General features: G+C 38.0%; 1 protein-coding gene across 7 annotated transcripts in view; it reads right to left on the bottom strand.

The window, feature by feature from the left end:
* Positions 1-985: 985 nt before the first annotated feature.
* Positions 986-24,799, bottom strand: part of LOC131432707 (protein AF-10) — a 59,385-nt gene continuing 35,571 nt past the window's right edge. For 4 of the 7 annotated variants that reach the window (XM_058599157.1, XM_058599159.1, XM_058599160.1 and 1 more), the window contains 8 exons: positions 18,600-18,872; positions 18,137-18,534; positions 16,512-17,799; positions 16,265-16,442; positions 15,968-16,204; positions 15,663-15,906; positions 4,753-4,969; positions 986-4,487 (listed from right to left, as the gene is read on the bottom strand). In XM_058599157.1, the coding sequence (XP_058455140.1) occupies positions 4,188-4,487; positions 4,753-4,969; positions 15,663-15,906; positions 15,968-16,204; positions 16,265-16,442; positions 16,512-17,799; positions 18,137-18,534; positions 18,600-18,872 (3,135 nt within the window). In that variant the 3' untranslated portion in view covers positions 986-4,187. Of the gene's footprint in view, positions 4,488-4,740; positions 4,970-15,045; positions 15,552-15,662; positions 15,907-15,967; positions 16,205-16,264; positions 16,443-16,511; positions 17,800-18,136; positions 18,535-18,599; positions 18,873-24,799 lie in introns of those variants that run through there. The other 3 variants (XM_058599164.1, XM_058599162.1, XM_058599163.1) reach the window with 3 other exon arrangements.

Genomic DNA, 24,799 nt, shown 5'->3' with positions numbered 1-24,799 from the left:
GCCGAGATTCGCTTCGAATCGGAATCATTGACAGCTGGTTGATATTTTCGGGGGAGGACGCATATTAATTTCTATAGTCCAACGACAAAAGGGCCTAACTGCAAATGAGAGTCTCTCTTTGTTCACTTTTTCTTTTGATTATTACGGAACCATTACAGTAATTTCTTGAAAGTTTCCAATATAAATCGTAGTTTTAACTTGAAAACTTTGCGAAAAGTGAGGTGTCAAATATAAAATCATGCCGGTAAATCGTAAAAATAAGTAAACTGAGAGAGGCTGTCATTTGTAATTAAACGCTTCTGTCGTGGGACTATCGATTTATAATGTAATAGTGGTCCCGAATCAGATTTTTTTACCTGTTCAATATGATGATATGTCAAAGTACTTTTGACATTAGATTTGACATAACAGTACTTTTTAATCGAATCATGCTTCAACTAATGGATATCCAACTAATAAACACTCGAACCAACGAGGCCCAACTAACGAATTTCTTCTGTTTCAAAATCCAATAAAAAGAGAGTCAGAGGGTTTTTGAAGCAGCGTGCTATTTATTCGGTGACTTGACTGAGTTATTGTTTGTGCTGAATCCGGATGTTTTTAATGTCTAGCAGTATTACCTTTTTAATTCCATATTGCCTTTTTTACCGAGAGTGTGTTTTAGACATTCGATTGTTCAAACTGTTTCGACTCAAATGGAAGAGTCTGATGAGCCGTCGACCTTGCGTCAAGTAAGTGAAAAATCTACTCTATCTTTCATACCTTATTATTACGGATAACCTTGTGAGAAATGCTATTGAAATAAATAATATGAGTTGGAACGTCATCAAAAATACCGTTTCCTGAACCAGTCATTAAGCAGGATGCATGATGAAATCAGTGTGTAATCATCCAAGACTCGTGATGGATCATTCATCCTTACACTGATAATAGCCAGTTTTTCCACGGAAGTGAATTGTGATATGCATTGAAAATCCAGTCTTCAATATTTTAATACTTCAATTTTTATTTCTTTCTTCTTAGAATGTACTGATTATTTATTGATCTTAATTTTGACTGGCATAAATATCATGTTTAACTTTTTACAATCCTTCTAATTTCAGCATACCGTTTAATGTCGAGATAACTTAACTATCATGAATAATAGATTGTAGACATACATTTTCAAATTTGAAGATGCGATTCGCTTAGGTTTTTTAGTAGGTAGATAAGTTTTGTCCTGAGATTTAAACTAATTGGAAAAGCTATCAGCTAGATAAAATGATGGAGTAAGTTTTGTGCATTTTACTAAAATAAGCCGATATAAGAGGCGCAACTAACACAATTTTCTTTTTAATGAAAAATACACAAAGCCAGAAAAATACTAAATAATCTCATCCATTTGTTTTTTTCCTTGTCCCTTAGAGAAATTAATGTTTAGTTGACCGCACTCAATTTTAAGTAGAGTGAATAGAACTTTACCGTTGAACTAACAAAAAAATACTGTTAACTGAAAAGGAACTTTCAGCACGCAACCCGTCCTAATCGATTCGTGCCATAATGAATTCCAAATCAAATAACAAATGATTTCACTGATTATTTTAGATGAAAAAAAACTTTAAGCCAAGTAATTTCCTGGCAGCGTGTATGATTCTGCTCGAATCATTTTACACGAGGGAACATAGTCGACTGTGGCAACAAATCATTAAATTTTTGAATTTGTGATTTTCAGCTGTTTTGCAGTTTACCCTAATACTATCATTGTATACTAAAGAACTACTGTTGCTGTTAAAAACTTTGTACATATTATTTAGGTACTAACAGGATAGTATAATTACACAAATGAACAAATTGAACAAAACATAAATCAATCCGAAACATTTTCGAATACATTCAATTGGCATTTTCATGAATCTTGTCTAGTTGGACAAATTTTTAAGCAAATCATATGTAAAAGTTCTGTTTGCTAGTCCGTTTTTTACATTATTCGACATAATGCAGCGTTACACATTATCAAACATGCAACAAAATAAATCAAATACAACATACATTTCGGTTTTGTCTTAGGAAAGGTAAAAAAGGGATTTTCAACATTATGAAACGTATAGAAGTGTGTGGTAGTTTGTATAAGTGTTCTATAATTTCTTTTGAAAATTGTTAGAGCAAAAGTGAATAAGAAAACTTATTACCCATACATTTGAGCTGCAGATTGCAAATTTGTACCAGGTCCCCCCTGATTTGATCACCCCATCGTGCGTATTCGGCTCCACTTCTACCTGCGCATTCGCCCAGTTAGGCGCGATAAAAAAGTAGCCGGACGGAACGGTCCTCTTGCATTCGTGCTACGTGACCAGCTCGACTAAGTTCATGCGTCTCCGTCAAACTCCGTTAGCTGTTAGTAATCTACCGTAGATCGTTCGTAGTTCGAAAAGTTCAATAGTCCGTTCGTTCCGTAGAGGACAAATGGTCTTACCAGTGTTCTATATACGTCGTACGACATTGGGCAAACCGCACATTGAACTTGCGGTTACGTTTTGGTCGATAATGGTACCTCGGTGGCACGATTGTCATCTGCATACAATTTACTTGAAGTCTAAAGAACCTCTTATTTTTCGTTGTCCGAAACCACAACTGTCAAATGCTGCGTTTGAGAATTCTCGGTTGATTTTTCATTAGGGCGTATAAGCAAGTGACAGTTTCTCTTTAATCACTCTCTCTTTCGATTATTGTGATGTGATTAAAAAGATTTTCTTTGATATCACTATTTTGTTTGAAAGTCGAAAGTTTCGGGTATCATTTTATGCAAAGAGTTGAAAAATTACCCGAGAATTGTTCATATGTATTTTCATTAGTGACCCTACAACCAGAGATCAGCGGAGAGGAAAATCGTAGATCTGGTAACGAAAAAAACTTTTTACTATTATTAATGGTGTTTTATTTCACCCCGGTTTTAACCATAATTGGTCATTCGCCGGGGAGTTCGAGATAACCAAAACAAACATTCTGTTACGTTTCGCATTCAGTTCATCAGTGCATAAGCGGATTATGTTGAACTGCTAATGCCACTTCGCGGATCCACATAACCTCAGAATGAACTACAAAAACGGCAAACAACGAGCAAGAATGCAATAGCAAACAAGCATATTGGAACTGCTTTTGACAGTTCAGTTGGAATCATAACAATAACCACTCGTCACATCCTTGACGATGACATCCCAAGTTTACACCAGAAAGTGTCTGAAAAAAGCGTATATTGCCGATAAAGTGACATCCAGCAAATGTGAGAAAATGGAATAAATGCACTGTTTTTCCTGGCCGTTTCTGCTGTGCGGGTGAAAATGGGAAGATTTCACGGCGGCCAATAAGCACCCTGTCAACTTCCACTTTTGAAAGAAATTGCAAATTAGCTATGAAAGATAGAGTATTAAATTTAACACCAGACGAAAGAGAAAATTTTTCTCTGTCGTTTACTATTATGACTTACTCTCAGCGAGTGCCGAGTCATTCGAAATTACTCTTCAAAGTGAATGTTGATGGATGGCTTATTGGCCGTTCTAAAAAAAAAGGCGTGATTTGTAACCATCTAATACTATAACTTTAGTGAGCAAAAATTCAATGACAATACCCCTGTCAATCGGTTTGGTTAGCAATGAACTATCAATTTAAGCTAGCTCTTGATTATTATCAATAGATTTCGGAACGCTCCAGCATCAACGCAATTTAACTGAAAATCTCATAGCAATTTCACAATATACCAACATTTTGTCAACTTTACAATATATCATCTTATGAGATCGATTTTATATGTTCAGAAATGTGAAGAAACGTGTTAATTTCATTTATAGTCACGTCATCCGGTTAAGTCTCTGACATTACCCAGCCACTTTTTCACTCCAGTTGTAAGGAAATAATAAGTCGATTGAGGCGCTTCCATCGATCTAGGCATCCTTTATTTAAAATTGAACTAAGTCTCAACTGGGTCAAAAAGAAAAACTAAGTCTAAACACAATGTTTGGCTAGCACTAGTCTAACTAATTATGTCAAATACTGCATAAATTGAAATGTTGCGAAAAATGAAAAAAAAGAACTTTTAGTGTGTGATACTTCAAAATGTGTACAAAATGTGTCGTGGGTTTGCTTTTTACAGATATATTGCAAAGGTGCTATCTATATGTACTCTAAGAGGTTTGATCTGCCGTCAGACTAGCCTAGTGCCGTTGTCTTTGCGGTGGTGGTTGTTGTTGTTGTTGTTGCTGAGACGACAACGAATGTGCGGAAGATGCCACAGTCGACAATGATTGATGGTGATGGGAAAGTGGTGGATGATGGGAGTGGGACGCAGATGCCGCGGTGCCTGAGGTGCGAACCGAGTGCGACGAGTGGTGGGAGCGTGACGAGACGGTCGGCGAGACTTGCCGATGGTGATGCGCTTGTGACGGTTGGGGTTGCTGCTGCAACGGCTGTTGGGTGTGGTGCTCCTGTTGGTGGTGCTCCAACAAGAGCGGTATCTGGTTAGTTGAAAAACAAATTATTTCAGGCGTTTCAACAATACTTATCGATAGTAAATAGAATGTATTTATGATGGCTTGAATGTTCTTAATGATTCATTTGGCATAACATACACACTAAGCGATTTATGCTAACATTAGGCAGATAGTTCAAAGCCACATGTAGTTATATTCAAACATGATTTTTGTTAGTAAAATGAGAAGGCTTACAGATTAATCTATTGACTGTTTCATACATCCATATGAGAATTACCGGTTACTCTACCTGGTGGGCGGTGTTATAGATTGTTTGTTGGTAGGATGAGGATGATGTTGTGCTGTTGTTGCTGCTACCGGCCGTTGTATTGGTGCTACTGCTATTACTTCGGCCTGACCGAGCATGGGAAACTGGTTGTTCCGAGCCACTATTTGATGTGGAAGCTGATTGCCGGTTAGACGATCCTGAAGAAGCAGGGAAATGCTGATTTGTCGGAGAATGGTGCCTGAAAGTGATAGTGGAAGCGAAATAATAAAATATGTCATCTGTAATATTCATTAGTTTTCACTTGCACACCAGGATAGCTAAAACTGTTGAGCAGTTTAATTATACAGAGTATAATGACTAGACTTCATTGTACAATCAACATAAGATTTTTTACGAGAATAAATCGTGCTCTATTTCAAAACTTACTCTCTAGAAGAGTGATAAGTATCTTATCGTGAATATCTCTGGTTGTATCTAACTTATCATCAGTTTAGCTACATTCTATCGGAAATATGATCATCTATGTATGATGTATGGAAACATTCCAGTAGTGTTAGATTAGATTAGAATAGAAAAAACACTGGTGGTTTTACCCAGTTCGTAGCTTACAGCAAAAACAGTTTTTTGTTCAAATTTGATAGCTAACCTTCGTGATCATTGCATAACTAAAAGCCGCCATCCACGTCAAGGGACTGAAAACTGTAGTATTATTCAATTATTTCGACAGTCCACGGCAAAAGGGCCTAGCTGCGAATGTTTGTTTCTCTTTGATTACTTTTTCTTCCACAATTTACTCTAGTAATTGCAGTAATGTTTCCGTAATAAACAAACAAGATAGTAAACAAAGAGAGGTTCTCATTTGCAGTTAGGCCCTTTTGTCGTGGGATTACCGATTCATTATCAAAGGAAACGAACTCGAATCTATTCAAAACTATAGACGTCGTTCGAGGTTAAAAAGTAGCAATTATTTTCTACAATATTCAGTGACTGAAGAAAATGCCCTCGAATTTGTTCAATATGGGAAAGAATACCAGTACTCTTTCAAGAACCAGAAATTGATTCCAAAGAACTATTTGAGTGTTTCTTTCCTTGGAGTTGTAGTGTCAGTATTAATTGAATTCACAGTTTAGTGTAGGTGCACCGTAACAATTCTGAAGCTTGCACAAAAAGATCTTCGATATTCAGAAGTGTGAAGGAAGCGTGTCGTGTCATCCAGTTATGTCTCTGACATTACACAATCGGTTTTTTGTCTTTCTCTATAGAAGGGTTTCAGAATTGCTGGAGAAAACGATATTCGAACGAAACCTAGGAGACCCGTTATTTCTGTATTAAAAAGTGAGACACATGTAAAAAAAATAAAATTGTTTTACTTATTCCATTATTCATCCTAAAAAACTCATTTAAGTACTCCGCCTCCATTCGAGCGTTATCGTTACTATACTCGGCCGCTCGACTCTCGCTACATGTTTTAAAAGAAAAAGAAAAAAAGAAGAGTTCTGCGAACGCACCGAAGGATGTATGTATGAGCTTGGACTAATTGTCGCTGTAATCAGAGCTTCCGTATGCCAAAACTACTTTTTTCCAGATAGGCGAGCGTGATGTCTCAAAAAGCTCTTCACCGACTCGTATGAAATTTAGTACACACTTAGAACTTCACCGAGATTTGAACAGCCGAGTGCTCGGCAAACAATTAAACAACTGAAACACTCGGTATTTTTCATTTGACAGGAAATTTGCATTTAGCTAGATTTTCGGTTTGGGGAACACTATAAATTACCGAAATCTTCGTCGCTTTTGGAAAGAAATTACCGAAATTATCGGTGTTGATGCATTGCCGAGATTTTGAGACACTAAAATGAAATTTCAAATAAAAAATAAACATTCCAGTTAAAAAATATATCAGATGAAGAAAATACTATAAAACATATACACAGTAGAATGGATGAACTTTCATGCCATTTCCAGTAGGGAACACAATTTGATTTTCGGCAGAAAAGTAGGATTACGGCTACAACGAAAGCAATGACTCAATAAAACATTGAATATTTAAGGAAATATATCATACCGGAATCCAATCTATTTCATGCGGTGGATTGGCGTAGCGAGGATCTTTATCCCGTGTAAGTAAGGATTCTCTGGGGGATTTCATGTTACTAATAATTGCACAACGTTGAACAAATTTGTTTTCAATATCACGAAAAATTTTGCTACACACTTAAATTTTCTTGCTGAACCTTTGCACAGCCGAGTGCTCGGTAATCGTCTCGGCAAAATGTATAATTACTAAGAATCTCGGCAATTCAAAGTTTGCTTAAAAAAATTCCAAAAGAAAACGCTAAAGTCAATTGTTCCTAGTGCTCCTTAACGCCTCTACCTGGAAATGAGCTGATATTTATAAATATATGTGCAAAGGGAATAGTTGTTGATTTCACTTATCTTTTCATAAAATATACAAATCTTTTCCCTTCAAACAACTTACATGTTTTACAGTTCCACGAGCAATGGCGACATAACGCTTTGCAAAATCGAAAAGAGACATTAGATGATAAGTGTCTCACCGAGTTTCAGTGAAAGCTAACTCACTGTTCGAAATCTCGGCAAACGGTTTTGCTGATCTCGGTATATTTGTTGTTTACTGACAGGTTCAGTATAACATTATGCCAAACTTCGGCAAAAGAACGCGCTTTACCGAGATATCAGCATACTACTTTAACGATTTTCGAAAAGAGCATGTGGATTTTTGAATGATCAGTAAAATGTTGTGTTGTCGATCTAATTCGGCATTTCTTTATGCCGAGCTCGAGAAACAGGTTTGAGTGTGTATGTCCGATTCAATTTTTAGTTGCAACTGATTCCACACATGAGCACATGCCAATAAATTCGAACATCGGACGCATCGTGCACGAAAGCTTTTGATTGCGTTTCGAGTTTACATAGTGTATCGGTAGAACAAAAAAGTGAACTATACACTGAAGAAGGATGTAAGTAACATTCCGAAATACGCGTATCTGTATTGTAACGTTTGTTATGCTTCATTAAAGTAGAGTGACTTTGTGAAAGTGTAATAACGTGACAGTGAAATAGTGGAATTAAATGGTACAGAAAAAGTGAAACTGTTGAAAAAAGTGAAGATATACCAAAACAGAGAGCGGATGTCTGATACTCAGGGGATGGGATATATCGGGGTTGGATTTCCAACCCCGAACATGGATGGGCCAGAGTTTTCCTGGCCCCTAAGAGGCGAATGACCTTAAGGTTAAAGCCTCTATGATCGAAACAAAAGAATGTTTAACACTCTTTCACACCCTAACGGGGAGACGTCGGCTCGAAAATGCCTTGTTTGATATTCCTTCGCTCTGTTTTTCTAGCGATACATAATGTAAACAAAGCTTTTTTAGGTCGACGCGGTTGATGCAAATGGTGCAGAATTGTCCGATGATTCCACTGAATCCCATATTTCCACTGAATGAAAATGGCTACTTTGATGAATCACCCAATTTCGGTTGTATAAAAGCTGTTTACCGAAATCATTAATTTTCTGATTTCGGTAAAACGACCAATTGCTATTAAACACGTTAATTCACTAAACCGAATATCAGTGCAACATTTTGAATTGCCGAGAAATCTGAAACATTAAACCGAGTATTTTGTAAAAAGCTATCTCGCCGAAATTTCAGTAAAATATCGCTTCGCCGTTCGTTTCCGACAAATTCGTGGAAAAATGTACATCCATTTAGTATAGATGAAGTTAACATTAGGATGTCAACACTAGGTACGATTAGTACAGTACCTGCGACGACGTTCCTGTACTGCCTTCGAAATTGGATCGCGTAGTTCCGCAACTGTCGGATATTTCTGAATGTTCCGTCTTTCGTTGAATCTAATACCGTTTTTCGATACGATCAAGCGTGACGATTGTAGACAGAATGGAAAATGAAAGAGCTGATTAATGTACGATTCAGACGATCCGTCACCGTCACCGGAACGTCAGTTTCCGTCAAAATTAGTTTAATACTTTCTTTACCGGAACGTTCACACGCTCCGTCCGTCTAGACGTTCCGTGGCGGTGACGTTACGTGTGAATGTATCCATAAGAATGCTTGCACGCTTAAAAATAATTACTCAAAAATGAGTAAGATCTCACTCATCTACAGAAAAAGTGGAACAACTCTAATTTAGAGTAACTCCGAAGTTACTCAAATTTGAGTTCTTCCACTGGAAACGATATTTGGGTAAAATCTACTCATTTACTGAGTAATACTTTATTTGTACATGTACCAAAAATAGAGTAACTATCACTCAAATTTTGAGTGAAATTTCATTTCACATATACCAAATTTGCAAAAAATTGCTCCTTTTCTTAAAATATTAAGTAATTGAACTCAATACTATATCAAGTGGTGGTTGCTTGGAGTAGTGTATCAATCGCAAATTAACATACATGTCAGTTATGCTCAGGCACCAATCATACACTTATTCCTCATAAATGACATTTGAGCATATTCGGTTTCATTCTGAAGCACAACACGGAGTTTATCATTCCGGTTTTTGCAGACACAACACCGTTTGTGTTGAGCGACTCACCCTCGAAATACGCGATCTCACTAACAAAATATACAACCTGTTGCTACAAATGGTTATTACAACTTTCAGACTGATCTTGCGAATAGTAACAAAAAAACGAGTTATTGCGTTAAACTCAAATTTAGAGTAGGAGTTACTCAATATCATTGATCATAACTACTCAATTTTTGACGTTTCCATGTATCATTTGAAAATGAGTAACTAGTACTCAAACTTTGAGTAACTTTTTCTAAGCGTGTGTAATTAATGTTGACAGTGACGGATCGTCTGAATCGTACATAAAAGCTACGGAAAATTTTGTTCGTTTCGATATTTCGGCGAACAAAATCTGCGTAACGCTCCGAAGAAGCCAAATCAGTTTACGATTGGGCGACTTTGGATGCTACTATGCCCATTGACCATTTTCGGCATTTTTCGCCAATTGTGTGAAATTACATATAACATATGACACGATGAATACCCGCGGCACAACAAAAAGCAAAGCCTTGGTATTACATTCCTGTAGTGGAATTTGACCTTCTGTTTCAACAAACTTCGCAGCCGATTCAGAGTGTACAGAACCATTGCGTGGCTGGTGCTACGATCCTACTGACACTACGAATCCTTCCAGCTCGGGGCTCGAACATACGACAACTGATTAGTTAAACCAGTGCCCTGTGCATCGAACCGCCAACCCGCAATAAAAAACTCGAACCAGCAACTGCTTTAAGGGGCACATAGCAAAAGACTTGGTGATTGAAATAGTCAGAGCGCGGTTTGCTGTATTAGGTCAATAGCGGCCCTTACACGATCATTAAAAGTGTCATTACTAAGTAATGACACTTCTGCTCAAACGCTCGTCATTACTGCATTACTGTACATCATTACTTTTTAGCATTACACATTCATTATTAATGATGAGTGTTTGTAACTACTCCAGCAATAGCAATAGCAATATTTTTATTTTCGTTTAGCTGAAAATAAATTTGATTTGCCATTGAAACGTTAAGGTTAATGAAATATTAACAATTTAAATCTACACTTTGTCATTTTTTCGCGTATAGTTCTAAAGACATTCAGCACTTCCACAAAAATATAAGAAGAAGAAATAATGTTGGTAATGATGGAAAATCCGGAATTCCATCATTACTCGTGTCATTACTGAACTCGTAGACCTTACACGATCATTTAAAGTGTCATTACTTTTTAGTAATGACACTTTTAATGATCGTGTAAGGGCCGCTAATAGCAGGTAGCAATAGCTGTTGATGCTTTTATAGCATGCATTGAAGATATGCGCTAGACTAGTATTATTTTTTAAAAATGTATGTAAAAAGTTTGAATGATGTTTCTACTCGAGCCCTTGGGTGATGTCATCTGTACTTCTGTTCAGAATCAATCAAGAGAACAAAACGAATGATGGAGACACTTATCATGGCAAGAAATGTCGATATCGAATATCGATTCCAAAATCGTAAAGCAAATTGTCTCATCCTGTTTTAGGTCGCGATGAGCTTACGACGTAGTGCGATCCACCGAGGCTATCCTATATCTCTAAAGTAGTTTCTTTCACATATCACGTCACAGTTTTTGCTTGGTCGTATCGGAAGGCGGAATTAAATTTAATGAAATATGACACATACGAAACGAAAAATGAAACTTGCGGAAAGAATCACTTCGACTGTTGTGAACTATGCGATCTGATATCGAAAGCAGAGTTGTGATTGAACTAATCTTAACTAATTCTAACATCCTCATTTTAACTCAATCTAAACTAAACGGATGCATTTTACCCACAGATAAGAAAATAACAGTAACCGGATTGACTTCGGAAATTTCACGTAACCTTCAAAATGTTTGTCTTCCACATGGACATAGTTCACTGGATCCAATAGCAATTTTGCTCTTACCTTACGACACTTTCGTTCATCTATTACTGGTAAAGTGACGTCTTCATTTGGCACCGGTTTTACCGCTTCCTGTAAAGCTTCCAATTAGAGGTGAGCCTTCTAAGAAAACTTCCATGTGGACCAATTTTCTCGACCAATGAGGCATTCAATGATGGAAGACTGTTTCGAGTTTGGACTGTAGGCTGCTAAAACTAGCGGATTGGCTTGATAACTGAAGGATGACTTAGACCATTTAACACTAGGTCAAAGTACTTTGGTTGAAGGTGAAGATGTAAGTACATTTTATTAATGTTGATGCTAAACCTAACCCAGGTTCCACCCTAATTGCTGTTAAACCGTTTCTTTGAGGCCAATTTCGAACCTAGTTTTAACGTCGAGTCAGTTTCGAACCTAATTCTTATATCGTGTTTGTTCACATCCCCGGTGTTAAGCGCTAATTCAACTCAGTTTCGTGAAAATTGTTTTATGGAACTAACCTGGGTCTTCTTCTTTCTGCTTGGCGGGTTGACCTCACTTCAGATGACGCCAATTGATGGCACAGCAAATTTCTTTTCACTGGACTACAAGTCAAAATCTCACTGTGTGACTACGTCGAATCACCAAAGTAAGGATGAAAATTCTTTCTTTTTTGCGAAATACTCGAATTTTTACCCGTTAACACGATTCAATGTGCTTACCCGTTGAGAGATTCACCGGAAGTCGTATCCTGGGTCAGTCCCAGGATTATCAAGCAAAAACAGCTACAGCCTACTAATTTAAAGTGCGTAGGATTGAACATGACGCATTAATTTGTTCTAACGGTTTGATTTAGTAATATTTTAGTATAGGAATGCCGGTTCAAATTTGGGAAGCGAGGGAGTGAGAACTTGGACAATTCACTCTATCAATCAACTAATTAGAGCGACTGTCGATATTCGGAAGGTTTTTTGTATTTTCACAAACCGTCAACAAATACAATTGGATCCTTATAATATTCAGAAAAATTGAACGTATTCTGCTTCGTTTGCGCCGTAAGTGATACGTCATATAAAAAGTCGAAGGAAAGCACTGTTACGGTGAGCTCTGTGTCGCACATTAATATTAACTTCGTTAACATAAAACGAAACAATCAATCCCAATGTTGAAGATATCTGTTATGATGAAAGCACGTGGGACTTCCGGTGAAACTCTCAACGGGTGAGCACGTTGCATCGTGTTAGTCCGGGGAAAATTCGAGTATTTCGCAAGAAAGAAAGGATTTTCAGCCGTACTTTGACGATTCGACGCAGCCACACAGCGAGATTTTCGCTTGTAGTCAAGTGAAAAGAAAGTCCACTGGACTATAAACGAAAATTAACTGGCAATATAGCCTTAGTTGCTGTGCCATCAATTCGGCGTCATCTCAAGTGAGGTGACGCCAACCAGAAAGGAAGAAGAAGAAGAAGAAGAAAGCACGTGAAAATTGCTGTTGCAATTGTAATGTGTTAAGACCGATTAATAACTCGCGACTTTCGTAACTCGATAGTTGATGAGGTTCGTTCCAGAGCAATCGGCTAAGAGCGAAGCAAACAAATCTGGGTTGTATCACCTCGATTCTATAAGCACCGTTTAGATAGCAGGGGCTCCAAACAACCGAATAATAATGGATATATCCTCTTCGTGAGGAGTGGTTGTCCGGTGGTTATTTAGAACAACTTGATGAAAACGTAGTTTGGATAAGTAAAGACCTTCCAGAGCAAAATTGACATAATTGAAGTACAGTAAAAATAGTAATCCTGTACTATTTCGGATGATGCGAAGAACTCTTAGGAAGTACCAATTTTAATTGTTTGACGACGATTCATGAGGCATGACCAACGAAAAATGTTTGAACTGAATCCAAGTTTGTCCAATTTAGCAACCACAATGTCATGGTTGATTATATCGAAAGCGGAGGAGAGATATATTCAAATAATTTCCGCCAGTAAACCGTTAGACATGGCATGAGCCACAAAAGACAAAAACGACAGTTGATTTGTGATTGTAGAGCGATTAGGCAATACCGCGATAGTTGGATTCTACAGGGTGATTTTTTAAGAGCTTGAGAACTTTTTTAAACAATAAAACGCATAAAATTTGCAAAATCTCATCGGTTCTTTATTTTAAACGTTAGATTGGTACATGACATTTACTTTTTGAAGATAATTTCATTTAAATGTTGACCGCGGCTGCGTCTTAGGTGGTCCATTCGGAAAATCCGCTTTTTTATCGACAAATTTTGTTCAGCGATGAGGCTCATTTCTGGTTGAATGGCTACGTAAATAAGCAAAATTGCCGCATTTGGAGTGAAGAGCAACCAGAAGCCGTTCAAGAACTGCCCATGCATCCCGAAAAATGCACTGTTTGGTGTGGTTTGTACGCTGGTGGAATCATTGGACCGTATTTTTTCAAAGATGCTGTTGGACGCAACGTTACAGTGAATGGCGATCGCTATCGTTCGATGCTAACAAACTTTTTGTTGCCAAAAATGGAAGAACTGAACTTGGTTGACATGTGGTTTCAACAAGATGGCGCTACATGCCACACAGCTCGCGATTCTATGGCCATTTTGAGGGAAAACTTCGGAGAACAATTCATCTCAAGAAATGGACTGGTAAGTTGGCCACCAAGATCATGCGATTTGACGCCTTTAGACTATTTTTTGTGGGGCTACGTCAAGTCTAAAGTCTACAGAAATAAGCCAGTAACTATTCCAGCTTTGGAAGACAACATTTCCGAAGAAATTCGGGCTATTCCGGCCGAAATGCTCGAAAAAGTTGCCCAAAATTGGACTTTCCGAATGGACCACCTAAGACGCAGCCGCGGTCAACATTTAAATGAAATTATCTTCAAAAAGTAAATGTCATGTACCAATCTAACGTTTAAAATAAAGAACCGATGAGATTTTGCAAATTTTATGCGTTTTATTGTTTAAAAAAGTTCTCAAGCTCTTAAAAAATCACCCTTTATAACACTTCCCCGAAAACTTTTCTCCAGAACATAAAAAACCGAAGCCCCAGAAATTAATTGCCCAGAAAGTAATAATCTCCAGAAATACAAGCTCTAGAAAGTAATAAAATCCAGAGAAAAATTCCCAGAATGCACAAAGGTCCAGAAAACCATTCACCAGAAGGCATTAGTCGTTAGAATATTATTATTGGAATAATACCGTTTGGCATAATGGTTATTTGGCATAATAGTTATTTGGCATAATAGTTAGTTGGCATAATGATAATTTGGCATAACAGATCAACATGCTGCTCAATAGAATTTGTTCTAATTTACTGCGATTTTGAAAGGTTTAATGCGGCTACGCCTCATCGTTTTTAATGACCTGCTGTGCGACCTCGCTACCGCTCGTTCGGACTTAATTGAGGGATAGCCCCTAGCTTTGGGTAATCCGGGCAAACGCCCACAACTAGACAAAGGTGATTTCTGCGGGGGCTTTTAAGAAATTGAAAAAAAAAAAACATTAAAACTGGGTTTTTACCCAAATCATCTCTACCGCGTCATCTCCAAGCGCGTTTACAAAGTCAATCTATGAATCGAAATAATCGCAGGTTTATAAGATATTTAAGCAGTCCGGTCTAGCCCCTGTCTCCTCTAATAATTTTTCCATTCTGAGGAAACAATTTCTAGGAGATGGCATTCTGGGGAATGGTACATTCTGTTATGTGTCTTTCTACTAATTAGTACCTTCGTTTTCTGGAGAACGGTACATTCTGGGGAAAATACAACTGACAACGAAACTAGTTAGAAAAGAATCAAAAGCAGAGACAACGAAAACAAGTACACTGGAAAATCAAACAAACAGGTATGTGAGAATAAAATAAAAACACATTGGTTTACATCGAATCCAGCTACTTTATTCACTACAAAATAATTAAATTAAATATTTCTGGTGGCTACCACTTACTAGTCTGACATTTTCTTTGTAAACCAGTAATAAATTATACTCGAAAGTAAACTTAAAAAGGCAGGACAACTAAATTTACAAAATAGATTGTATTAAGAATGTCATACTAGAATATTGTAAAGTTTATTCACGAACAACGAATCTCTAACGTAAAACGCTATGTTGGTTTCCTATAAAAGTTTCTGTCAATTAATAATATACGACAAAAACTGAACACGCATGTGATTCTGCGTGCTTTTGGACAAGGTTTCTCCTTTTCTTACAAAGAACATAAAGAACATTTTCGAAGCGAAATATTGCCCGTTTTAAGTTGTTTTTGTGTGTTTCGATACGCGTAATATGGCTTAGCCAGTATACAACAACGGTATGGATTGTCGCCGGTTTTAAGAAAAGGATGCACTCAAAAGTTGACGTAGATTGTGTTAGGTTTCTCACTGTAGTAAGATTTATTTGAAAAAAAGGAAATATAAGATATATTAAAATGAAACAGAACGATTGGAAATAAAATTGCTCACCAAAACTACAGGAATTTGGTGGTTGCTTACCTGATTGAGGAATTATTGGTACTTTGATGGGAGGAGCTTGAATGTCGAAAATCGATACCATTTTCCAACGGTATCTGATTGTTCACATTGCTACCGAAATGAGACTGAGATTGCTGCTGATGCTGCTGTTGCGTTTGGTGTTGTTGTATCCGGCTACTCCTGCTGGAAATTGTTGCGGTGTTGGCGTTGGTTGATCCTCCCCCGGATTCGTGTGGCCCGTTGCCGTGCATGTTGTTGAAATGCCCTAGAAATGATCGATATTAATTTAGAAATAATTTTACGTGAAATTGAGCCACATTGCCTACCTTGAGATCCGGTGGAACCAGTTCCACTACCGCCACCTGTACCACCTGGTCCACCAGCACCACCAGAACCACCCCCAGCCAGCCCCACACCTCCGATTGCGGTTGGATTCAGTGGAATCGCTAATCGCGCGTTGACTGCCAGTAGATGATCCCTTCGAGCTACGAGATTGTTAACATGATCCTCGAGACGAATGTTTTCACTTCGTAATTGATGTAGACAAGACAGTAACGATGCAACTGTAAAGGAAAGAATGTTTTAGTACGACGCCTGCCGAGTAATATTGGTCGCTTGTTTACTGTCAAAATGCTGTGCTTGTTCCATCAAAAACTGAGATCCTTGTTCCCATTGTCGCTCCAGTAGCTGCTCCAAACTTTGAGGTGTATTACCGTTGGCAGTGGCAGTACCGCTTCCCGAGAGCATCGAAGTCAAAGAAGGTCCCCCGGTAGGCGGTGCTGCTGGGTTACTCGTTCGTGACTGTGATAAACGTTAAAATTTAAAATTTTGAACCCTAATTGAGCAGATAATGAAGATAACAATACTCACGGCTTGAATCTTTCCGGGAAAGGGTGGTCCAACTATTTGCGGGGCCGTTTCTATGAACGTGTGTGTTTCCATCTCCATATTCAGTTGGTCGGACATCTTCTGAGCCACGCTACTATTCGGGTTAAGTTGATTGCCCAGCATGTGTGTTGCATGAACAACCCCATTTTGGAACAGCTTGCTGTCCTTCGTGTCCTGCAGTATTCCAACGTTGGAATTCGTCGATAACTTCCGATTCCGTTTGTTGCTACGAATCATGCCCGAGTCAGATCCAGGGGAGCTAGGCGGAGACTCCTTAACCATCGCTTGCGGTGTAATTATGGTCGCCATTGCTCCTATCGCCGCCGGGTTGGATGGTTGGGCCTCGTAGGAAAATTTAAGTCCCCCGCTGCTACCGCTGCTAAACGGATTGGAACCGAAACTATTGTCCGGCGTTCTGGAATTAGATGGCGAGGGTATTTCAACCATTGCTTGTGAAGATCTAAGCTTCTTGCTGGTGTGCGTGACCACCACAGCATTATTACTGTTACTACTGGTATTATTGCTACTGGGGGTGCCGTGACCATGTTCTGTGCCGGTATTGGCTATTAAGATACTACTATTGCTGTTGTTGTTGTGATTGTTGCTGTTGTTGTTGCTGTTGCTGTTGAAGTTGCTACCACTCGCATTGCTGCCGCTGGTGGTTATGTGTTGAGTTTGACCGCTGATACTCGAAAAGTTGTTGGACGAGGTAGATACCATACCGACCATTTCAATGACATGTGTACCGGAAGCAGTGGAAGGAGTTACAGTGGAGCTAGTGACAGTTTTAGAAGCGTTCGCGGTAGCATTTGCTAGATATGAAGCAGGGGAAACGGACTGGGAATGCTTGTCTGAGTGGATTTGAATCGATGGTCCGACGATGGTTGTTCCGATAGGAGTGATCAGCGAGCTGTTGCCAGCACTGCCACTGGCAGAGTTAGTGTGACTAGAATTTCCGCTACTACTGTTATGGGTCAGGTTAGGTTGGTTGTTATTACTATTATTACTATTGTTAGGAGCGTTTGGGTGACTACTGCTGTGGCTACTGCTAGGCGTCGAACTACGAGGTGTGGTGGTGGATTCATTAACGTGCAGTGTGTTGGAGGAAGAGGGAGAGGATGTCGCGCCAGTGTTGTTCGACGACGAGGAACGTTGTATCTGCTGCTGTTGTAGTGAGCGTTTCTTGGACGTTCGCGTTTTACCACCACCGATGCTACTGCTTCCGCTTCCGGTACTACCACCGCCACCACCACGATCCCTTGATTTCGATCTGTATACAATATTGGGTGGATAAATAATTGGTTTTGTTTGCACTTTTGAAGGAAATACCATGACGAAAAGCTAACGTGAAGTGAACTAAGGGAGACTGAAATAAATTGAAACCAACTCAGGGAATGAAAATCAGTCGAAAGAAACTAGAAACAAGTCATATAATTTAAACGGAAATTAAATGCGATGCCAGAAACTGCGGTAAGTGCCAAACAGAATATAATCATGAGACTGACTGATTTCCATTCCACGACCTAAATACTCAACTATGTACAAACGCAAAACAACCTAAATGTAAATAACAAAAACTATAGCTAAGCATCACCAAACAATCATACCTCGATCTCCGTCCGGAACTTTTCTCCTCCTGGAGCGCAGCTATTCGCACGTTCGTTGTTTGCTTCTCGTAGGTGATTTTTAGACCACCATCGCCACCGCCACCGCCCGGAATGATCGGCGATGAGGAAGTACTTTGTATGGCACTCATCGATACGGGCGAAACGCTCTGTAGTACGGACACGTTGGACGACATACCGGCCAGGTTCAAATCCATTCCACCGGACGAGAAGGGGTGTTGTATTTGTTGTTGCGAACCAGCGCTAGTTATGATGGCAGGGGATGATCGCATTGACGGCGAATGCCGTTCGAGTATTGAGTGGGTCGGATTCTGGATAACGTGGCTTGGCACATTGGATTGGTGTTGAATTATCGGGCTGGATCTGTTACTCGTTGCATTCTGAAAAGTGTTTGAAAAATATATAGTAATTTATCTGCGAGGTGTCAGTAGCGTAGCGATTTTACCATTATTTGCTCGCCCGTCCTTTGGGTCAACTGTTGATACAAACTGGATGCCGATGACATTTGGCTCGGTGAAATAATGTTCGGCGTATTGCTGCTAACGCTGCTGCTCGGAGCATTGCTGGTTGTGCTGGAGGCACTGCTGTTACTCGTAAGAAGGTTTATTCCAGGTACGGTAGCTGTCGAAAGGGGAACTGACACCACGAGGCTCGGTGTGTGCTGTTGCCCCTGCTGTTGTTGTTGTTGTTGTTGTTGTTGCAACTGAGGTGAGTTGGGCTGTACGAAATTGAAAACGAACATTTGGGTATGATTATTTCCGAGAATTGCCGATTGTCTCCGTGACTAATAAAACTTTGCATTATTAGGATTTTTCACTTTTATATTGCTGTACAAACCAAAACCAAAATTACATAGTATTTTTGAAGTTTACTTTGAGCTAGTCAAGTACAAAATTATGCTTCAAATTCGGGTTCAATTTAACAAGATGACTGGAAGAAGTACCCAATTCAAATTTCAGTAATTTAAAAATTTATGAAGTAAGATATCGTAGTCAACGCATTGGCTTAAAAGATAATGTCAAAACTGGTGCTTTCGTTACGATTTTTCAGATCTTTCATTTGGATCAATATAATTATGAAAATCAGTCGGTTAGAGGCTGGGAGTTCACTGGGAGATTGATAGTACCTGTCAATTTTCTCCGAACATGATTAGCCTAGAGGCCGTATGGAATCCGAGTAGATCCACTGAATTCCTACCTCCATGTTGTAAAAAACCACAATTGCAGGAGTTTTACTGAACTGTAACATCGTCAAACTAAATGTTTTTATCTAGTCTTAGTTTTCCAAGAGATTTTTTTCTTTATATTCGGGTTTTCATTTTTTTTTCTTTTTTCAACACTATGGCTCATGGTGAGCTCAATTCATACCCGTCCCTCATCGCATTAGTATTGTGAGCTTATCGAATAACCTAATAGTAGCGAAAAACGAGTTTAAGTCTATCGAAATCTCCAAGAAATTTTGACGCATCAAAAACACTGGAATTCTTCGGTAACGTCACATATAAGATAACATCTGCCGAACCGGAAACGTAGCTTCTAAATAAAACTAAGTGTATCGAAATTTGTTGAATTGCCACCTGAAAATGTAGCCCATGAAAAATTTATTATTCTTTGAACTATGAATCAATAGTCCAATAGTAGCTTTCAAACTAGGCTAGGGTTGTTCAAATCGGTTTAATCATTTCTGAGAAAATAAAGTGAAATGAAAACAACGTGTTTAGTCGGTGATAAAAAAACGCGTTGTGTTGGTTACGTCACTTATACCGTTATATCTCCGGAACCAGAAATGATAGTCATTTGATTTCTGAACTTGATTAATGATCCAATAGTAGCTTTCAAACAAGGCTAAGAATGTTGAAATCGGTTAAGTCATTTTCGAGAAAATTGAACAGTTAGAAAAAAAATGCGTTTTGTCCTTTACGTCACTTATACAGTTAGATCTAGGGAGCCAGAAGCGATAGCCATTTGATCTTCGAACTTGATGGAAATTTACCAATACAGCTCGGCCATCACAAATCAGACACCTATTGTGAATATGGCCAGTTTTGCAATGATTGAGTCAGCGTATCTTGTTCCAAATAATCATCTTTTCTGTGAGATTTTCATTCATTTGACTGAGGATCTTTTGAAGTTTTTTCAATTCGTAATTCGTACCACTGAATACTAAATCTAAGCCAAATGGTTTTAGTTTTGATTTTTATTGCACATCCATGTTTGAATTAATGTCTACCGATATTAATTTTAAATTTTCTTGTGATTTCAACGAGGATTGAGAGCTCTGGACATCCATTGAACCAGAGATTCTATTGCTGTTGTAGTCAAGTCTAAAAGGGTTTGGAAACATGACAATGCGTTAATATCACGAATACACTTCGAAAGTAGACTAATCGAAACCAAAATTTACATTTCACGCTGAACATCCAGTGTTCGAATGAAAAACAAATATTGTCTATGTAACCTTAAGACTCTGTATATAAATTTAAACTTATGAGAATCGGTTTAGCCGCCATCTTCGAGAATAGTGAGTGACATTATTTTCAAAACACATATCTAGTAACTCCGGAAGCGGACGTCGGATTAAGATTAAATTCAGGAGTTAGAATTAGAACATAACAGCTTTCATTTAAATCCAAGGTTATGAAAAATCATCCTAAAATGCTTTATTTAGAATGCTCACCTGATTCCCTAAAATTTTTGCTTGGACACTAAAACGCAATTGACAGTTTTCAAGTGAGAATGATTTAAAGAAAAAAGACACAATTCTACAACAGCCAGAGTTCTTTGAAATTCATGTCTGAATCAGAGCTGCTATATGTCACAATCAACTAGCAACTTTGCACGATGAAGATTGGAAAGTTTATGTGACTGGACTGCTGCCAACCAGGCTCTACAATTCACCATATCCCACATTATCAGATCCGAATGGATTCCGAATGAATTCCTAACCGGCGAAAAATTTTCATTCGGAATTCCATTCGGAAATCATGTAGAATTCCGAATCAATTCCAACTCCAGTGCAACAGCCGATTTCGAATGAATTTCGCCTACAACCGGATGATTCGGAAATCTGTCGGAATTGAGTGAGAAGATGCGGACTAAATTGTCAATTCGTCTTCTTCTTCTTCTTTCCCGATTTTCACGTTTTCGTTCTGATTTCAGTTCATTTTTAAATGAAAACATTATATACTGAATATACAAATTTAAATCTTCATGTTTTTCGGATATACATAACTAGTAAATAACCAGTTCTTCTTAGAATTCCAACTTAAACTGTTGAAATTCGCTGGAAATTGACAAAACGGCCTACCTTAGTCAGCATCATCCATTCCTCTAGCTGGAGTGTAGTGAAATGGCTTAAGTCGCCTAAATTTTACACTAACACATTCATAAAATGAGCGAATATTAAATGACATTTATAATGTCACTGTCAATCGGGTTGATCGAGTAGCCAACTCAGGCGAAAATTCTAGTACCGATCGAGCACTGAAAAATCATGCAGTCGAGTAAAAGTTCATTGCGCATTCCGTCATTTCGATAATGTGGGATATTGAGTGTCTGAGAGCCGATCTGTCAGAACTTAAATTCTCTCGATATTACACTCACCAGGACGGATTATATACACTCACCAGGATTCGGATTAATCAATTTTTTGGATCCCAAAATAATTCCCCAAGAAAGTGCTTCCTTTTTTTCTACAGTGGCGTACCCCTAATTCAAATAGCATAAACATTGAATTATATTCATTTACACCAATAAACTCCGAAGTCCGATGACTTTTTGCAAGGAATTATGAAGTTTATCAATTTATGTTTACGTTAGTACTCTGATTAGGTTTAACACGAACATGACATAACATCACAAATGACAGAATAAACTTTTTTTCACAGCCACCGTGTGTTTGTTTACAGTATAAAAGTTCATCGGAGATTCATCGTTTGAATTTAAAAATTGCAAGTCGTCTCACACTTTCTTTTCACTGTGGAACACGTATTTAACAGGCACCTTTTCGTCACAACACACGGCAGCTGTCAAAGATGAACTTGATTTATCGGCAGTTCATTTGTGTCGGCATCGTGTAAAACCTAGTTGATTTTTTTTACTTCAACAGGGAATAGGAGAATGAGAGAGAAAACAAAAAAAGTGCCTGTCTTTGACTAAGTATACTTCTACTTGGTCATAGAACTATCGAGTATCTCATTTGACAGTCACTTTCACCGTACCGATTACAGTTGACGATGATTTTAGTCAGTCTGTCAAGGTCATTTGACATGAATGACTAATTGCAACTTTGGTCTGAATATCTGAAGAACGGTAGTGTCTAAAAGAAATTTCACTAAGAGAAAATATATTAATTTTAATCTATAAAATCATATTCTAGAATTTAATTGGCTGTTTTTTCATCAGAATCGAAGATTTTCAAAAACTGATATTGTTTTATCTGTAACTGGTATTGTTTTATCTGTAATCAAATGGTCACCACATGTTAGTATTAATAACAAATTTTATTTTTAATTTCCGATTGGTTTACAAATTCATGAAAAATGATTCCCTGGATATCATTTTTGTGCAAGTTATCGTTTCCGGGTTACAACGGTTTGAAGTGCAAGCAAAATATGCATTAAAAAAAATCAGTCTTAAATCGAACCGGTCTCTCTATTTGTGCTTGTCATACTGAAGAAAGGTGCCAAATTCATTCAAATCGGAAAAAGTCGGCCCAGATTTTGCTTCCTTTTCAGCTTTTATATCTGAAATTGCTAAAATAGATTTTTTTTTTGGTTTCTCGATTCGATTTCATTGTTTTGTGTCTTGGACTCATCAGTGCTTTGGATGTTTATATAGAAATTCAAAGAATTGTTCATTTCACACCTAAATCGCACGTTCATTTTTTTTAAGTTAAAATTTAAATTGACCATTATAAAAGGTTTTTTCAAGAGCTTGCTGATTTAAAATTTAAATAACACACAAGCCAGATTATGGAATGACCAATGGCATTTCACATTCAAATATGATTTCGGGCATATGGCCGCCCCGACTATTTTTCACAAATATCATTCTTGAGGTCCAATTTTCGACTACTTTTTCAAGCATTTGAGGACGTATATTATCAGGGACACGTTTAATATTAGTTTCCAAATCATCAATCGTTGCTGGGTTTCCACATAAACCAATGACTTTACGTATCACCACAAAAAATAATCGAGTGGTGTTAACTTACACCAATTGACCAGCCCATTTTTCGAAATAATGTTCTTCGAATAAGTCGATTGTTTCGGCCGCAGTATGACAAGTGACACCATCCTGTTGAGAACACATATTTTGACAATTTGTCAACAAAAATTCATTGATCATGGTTCTGTATCGAATTCCATTCACGGTAACGCATCGTCCTTCCTCATTTTTAAAGAAAGAAGGACCGATGATTCCATCAACCCAAAGACCGCACCAAACAGTACATTTATCGGAATGCATTGGTAATTCTTGAACGGCGTGTGGATTATCTTTGCTCCAAATACGGCAATTTTCTTGTTGACGTATTAATTCAACCAGAAAAGCGCCTCATCACTGAAGAGAATTTTGCGCTACAAACAGTTTTAATTGAACACTGATTTTTAAAATAAATTTCCACGATTTGGAATCGTTGTTCTGGAGTTAACCTATTTATGATGATTTGCCAAACAATACTGAGCAGAGACATCACTTTACACTGTCAAAACAATTTTCAGACAATAGAGTAATTCTTATTGAAAAAACCTTTTTTAATCCACCTAGTGGTGTAATGATGCCTTTCTCATATTTCCAGAAATATCACTAGAAGCGATTTATTAGTTTTAGTTGGTTTGACGTAAAGAAGTAGAGTAGGTGACAAGCGGATATAAATACACTCTCCTACTCAGTGTTTGAGCGGGAAAATAGGTATAGAGCGAGAAGACTATTGTTTGACGAACAGAGAAGATGTTTGGGTGTATGGTACCGGTTGGGTAACGGCCAGGATGTAGACCATGTTCGATGTACGTTCTATCATGCCTAACCATGTTTTAGAGTTGTGTCTATTACAAGGTTCAGGGTGGCGAAATGGTAGCGCGTATGCACGCAATGCATTAGAACGCAAGTTAGTCCTGTCTCTGAGCGTATCTTTTTCCAAAATCATCGTTTCTGTTAAGTTTTTCATTCACTTGGCTTCTCCAAATTTCTCCTCAGTCATTGCATAAACCATCACTAGGAGATTCTGTGAAAAAAAATTTTCGATCTTGTACAAAATAAGAAACTTTTTTTGGGTATAAACTAACATAACTTTTTCAATTTGTCAAGTAATAATAATTTTTCTTCATTTTGCATCGTCGCACTAAATGATTAAACACACTTTACCCTATAGTTCTGGAACCGGAAATCGGACGAGGATCAAATTCAACAAAAACCTATGAGACTATAGGTACTTTTATTTGAGCCTGTTTGTGGAAATCGATCAAATCATCTCTGAGTAAATTGAGTGAGTCTCGTTTTAAACTTGACTATTTCCTTTATCTCTGGAACCGGGAACTTGGATCCAGTATAGCCGAACTCGATTCGTTTAGTTAGTAACTAATATAGTATACAAATTGAATCAGTTTTAAGCCAAATCTAGAAGAATATTACCCTATTTTGCATC

This window comes from Malaya genurostris, chromosome 2, assembly GCF_030247185.1.
Source record: "Malaya genurostris strain Urasoe2022 chromosome 2, Malgen_1.1, whole genome shotgun sequence".
Taxonomy (NCBI): Eukaryota; Metazoa; Arthropoda; class Insecta; order Diptera; family Culicidae; genus Malaya; species Malaya genurostris.
Note: the sequence above shows the minus strand (reverse complement) of the source record. Positions and strands in the feature narration are given on the sequence as shown.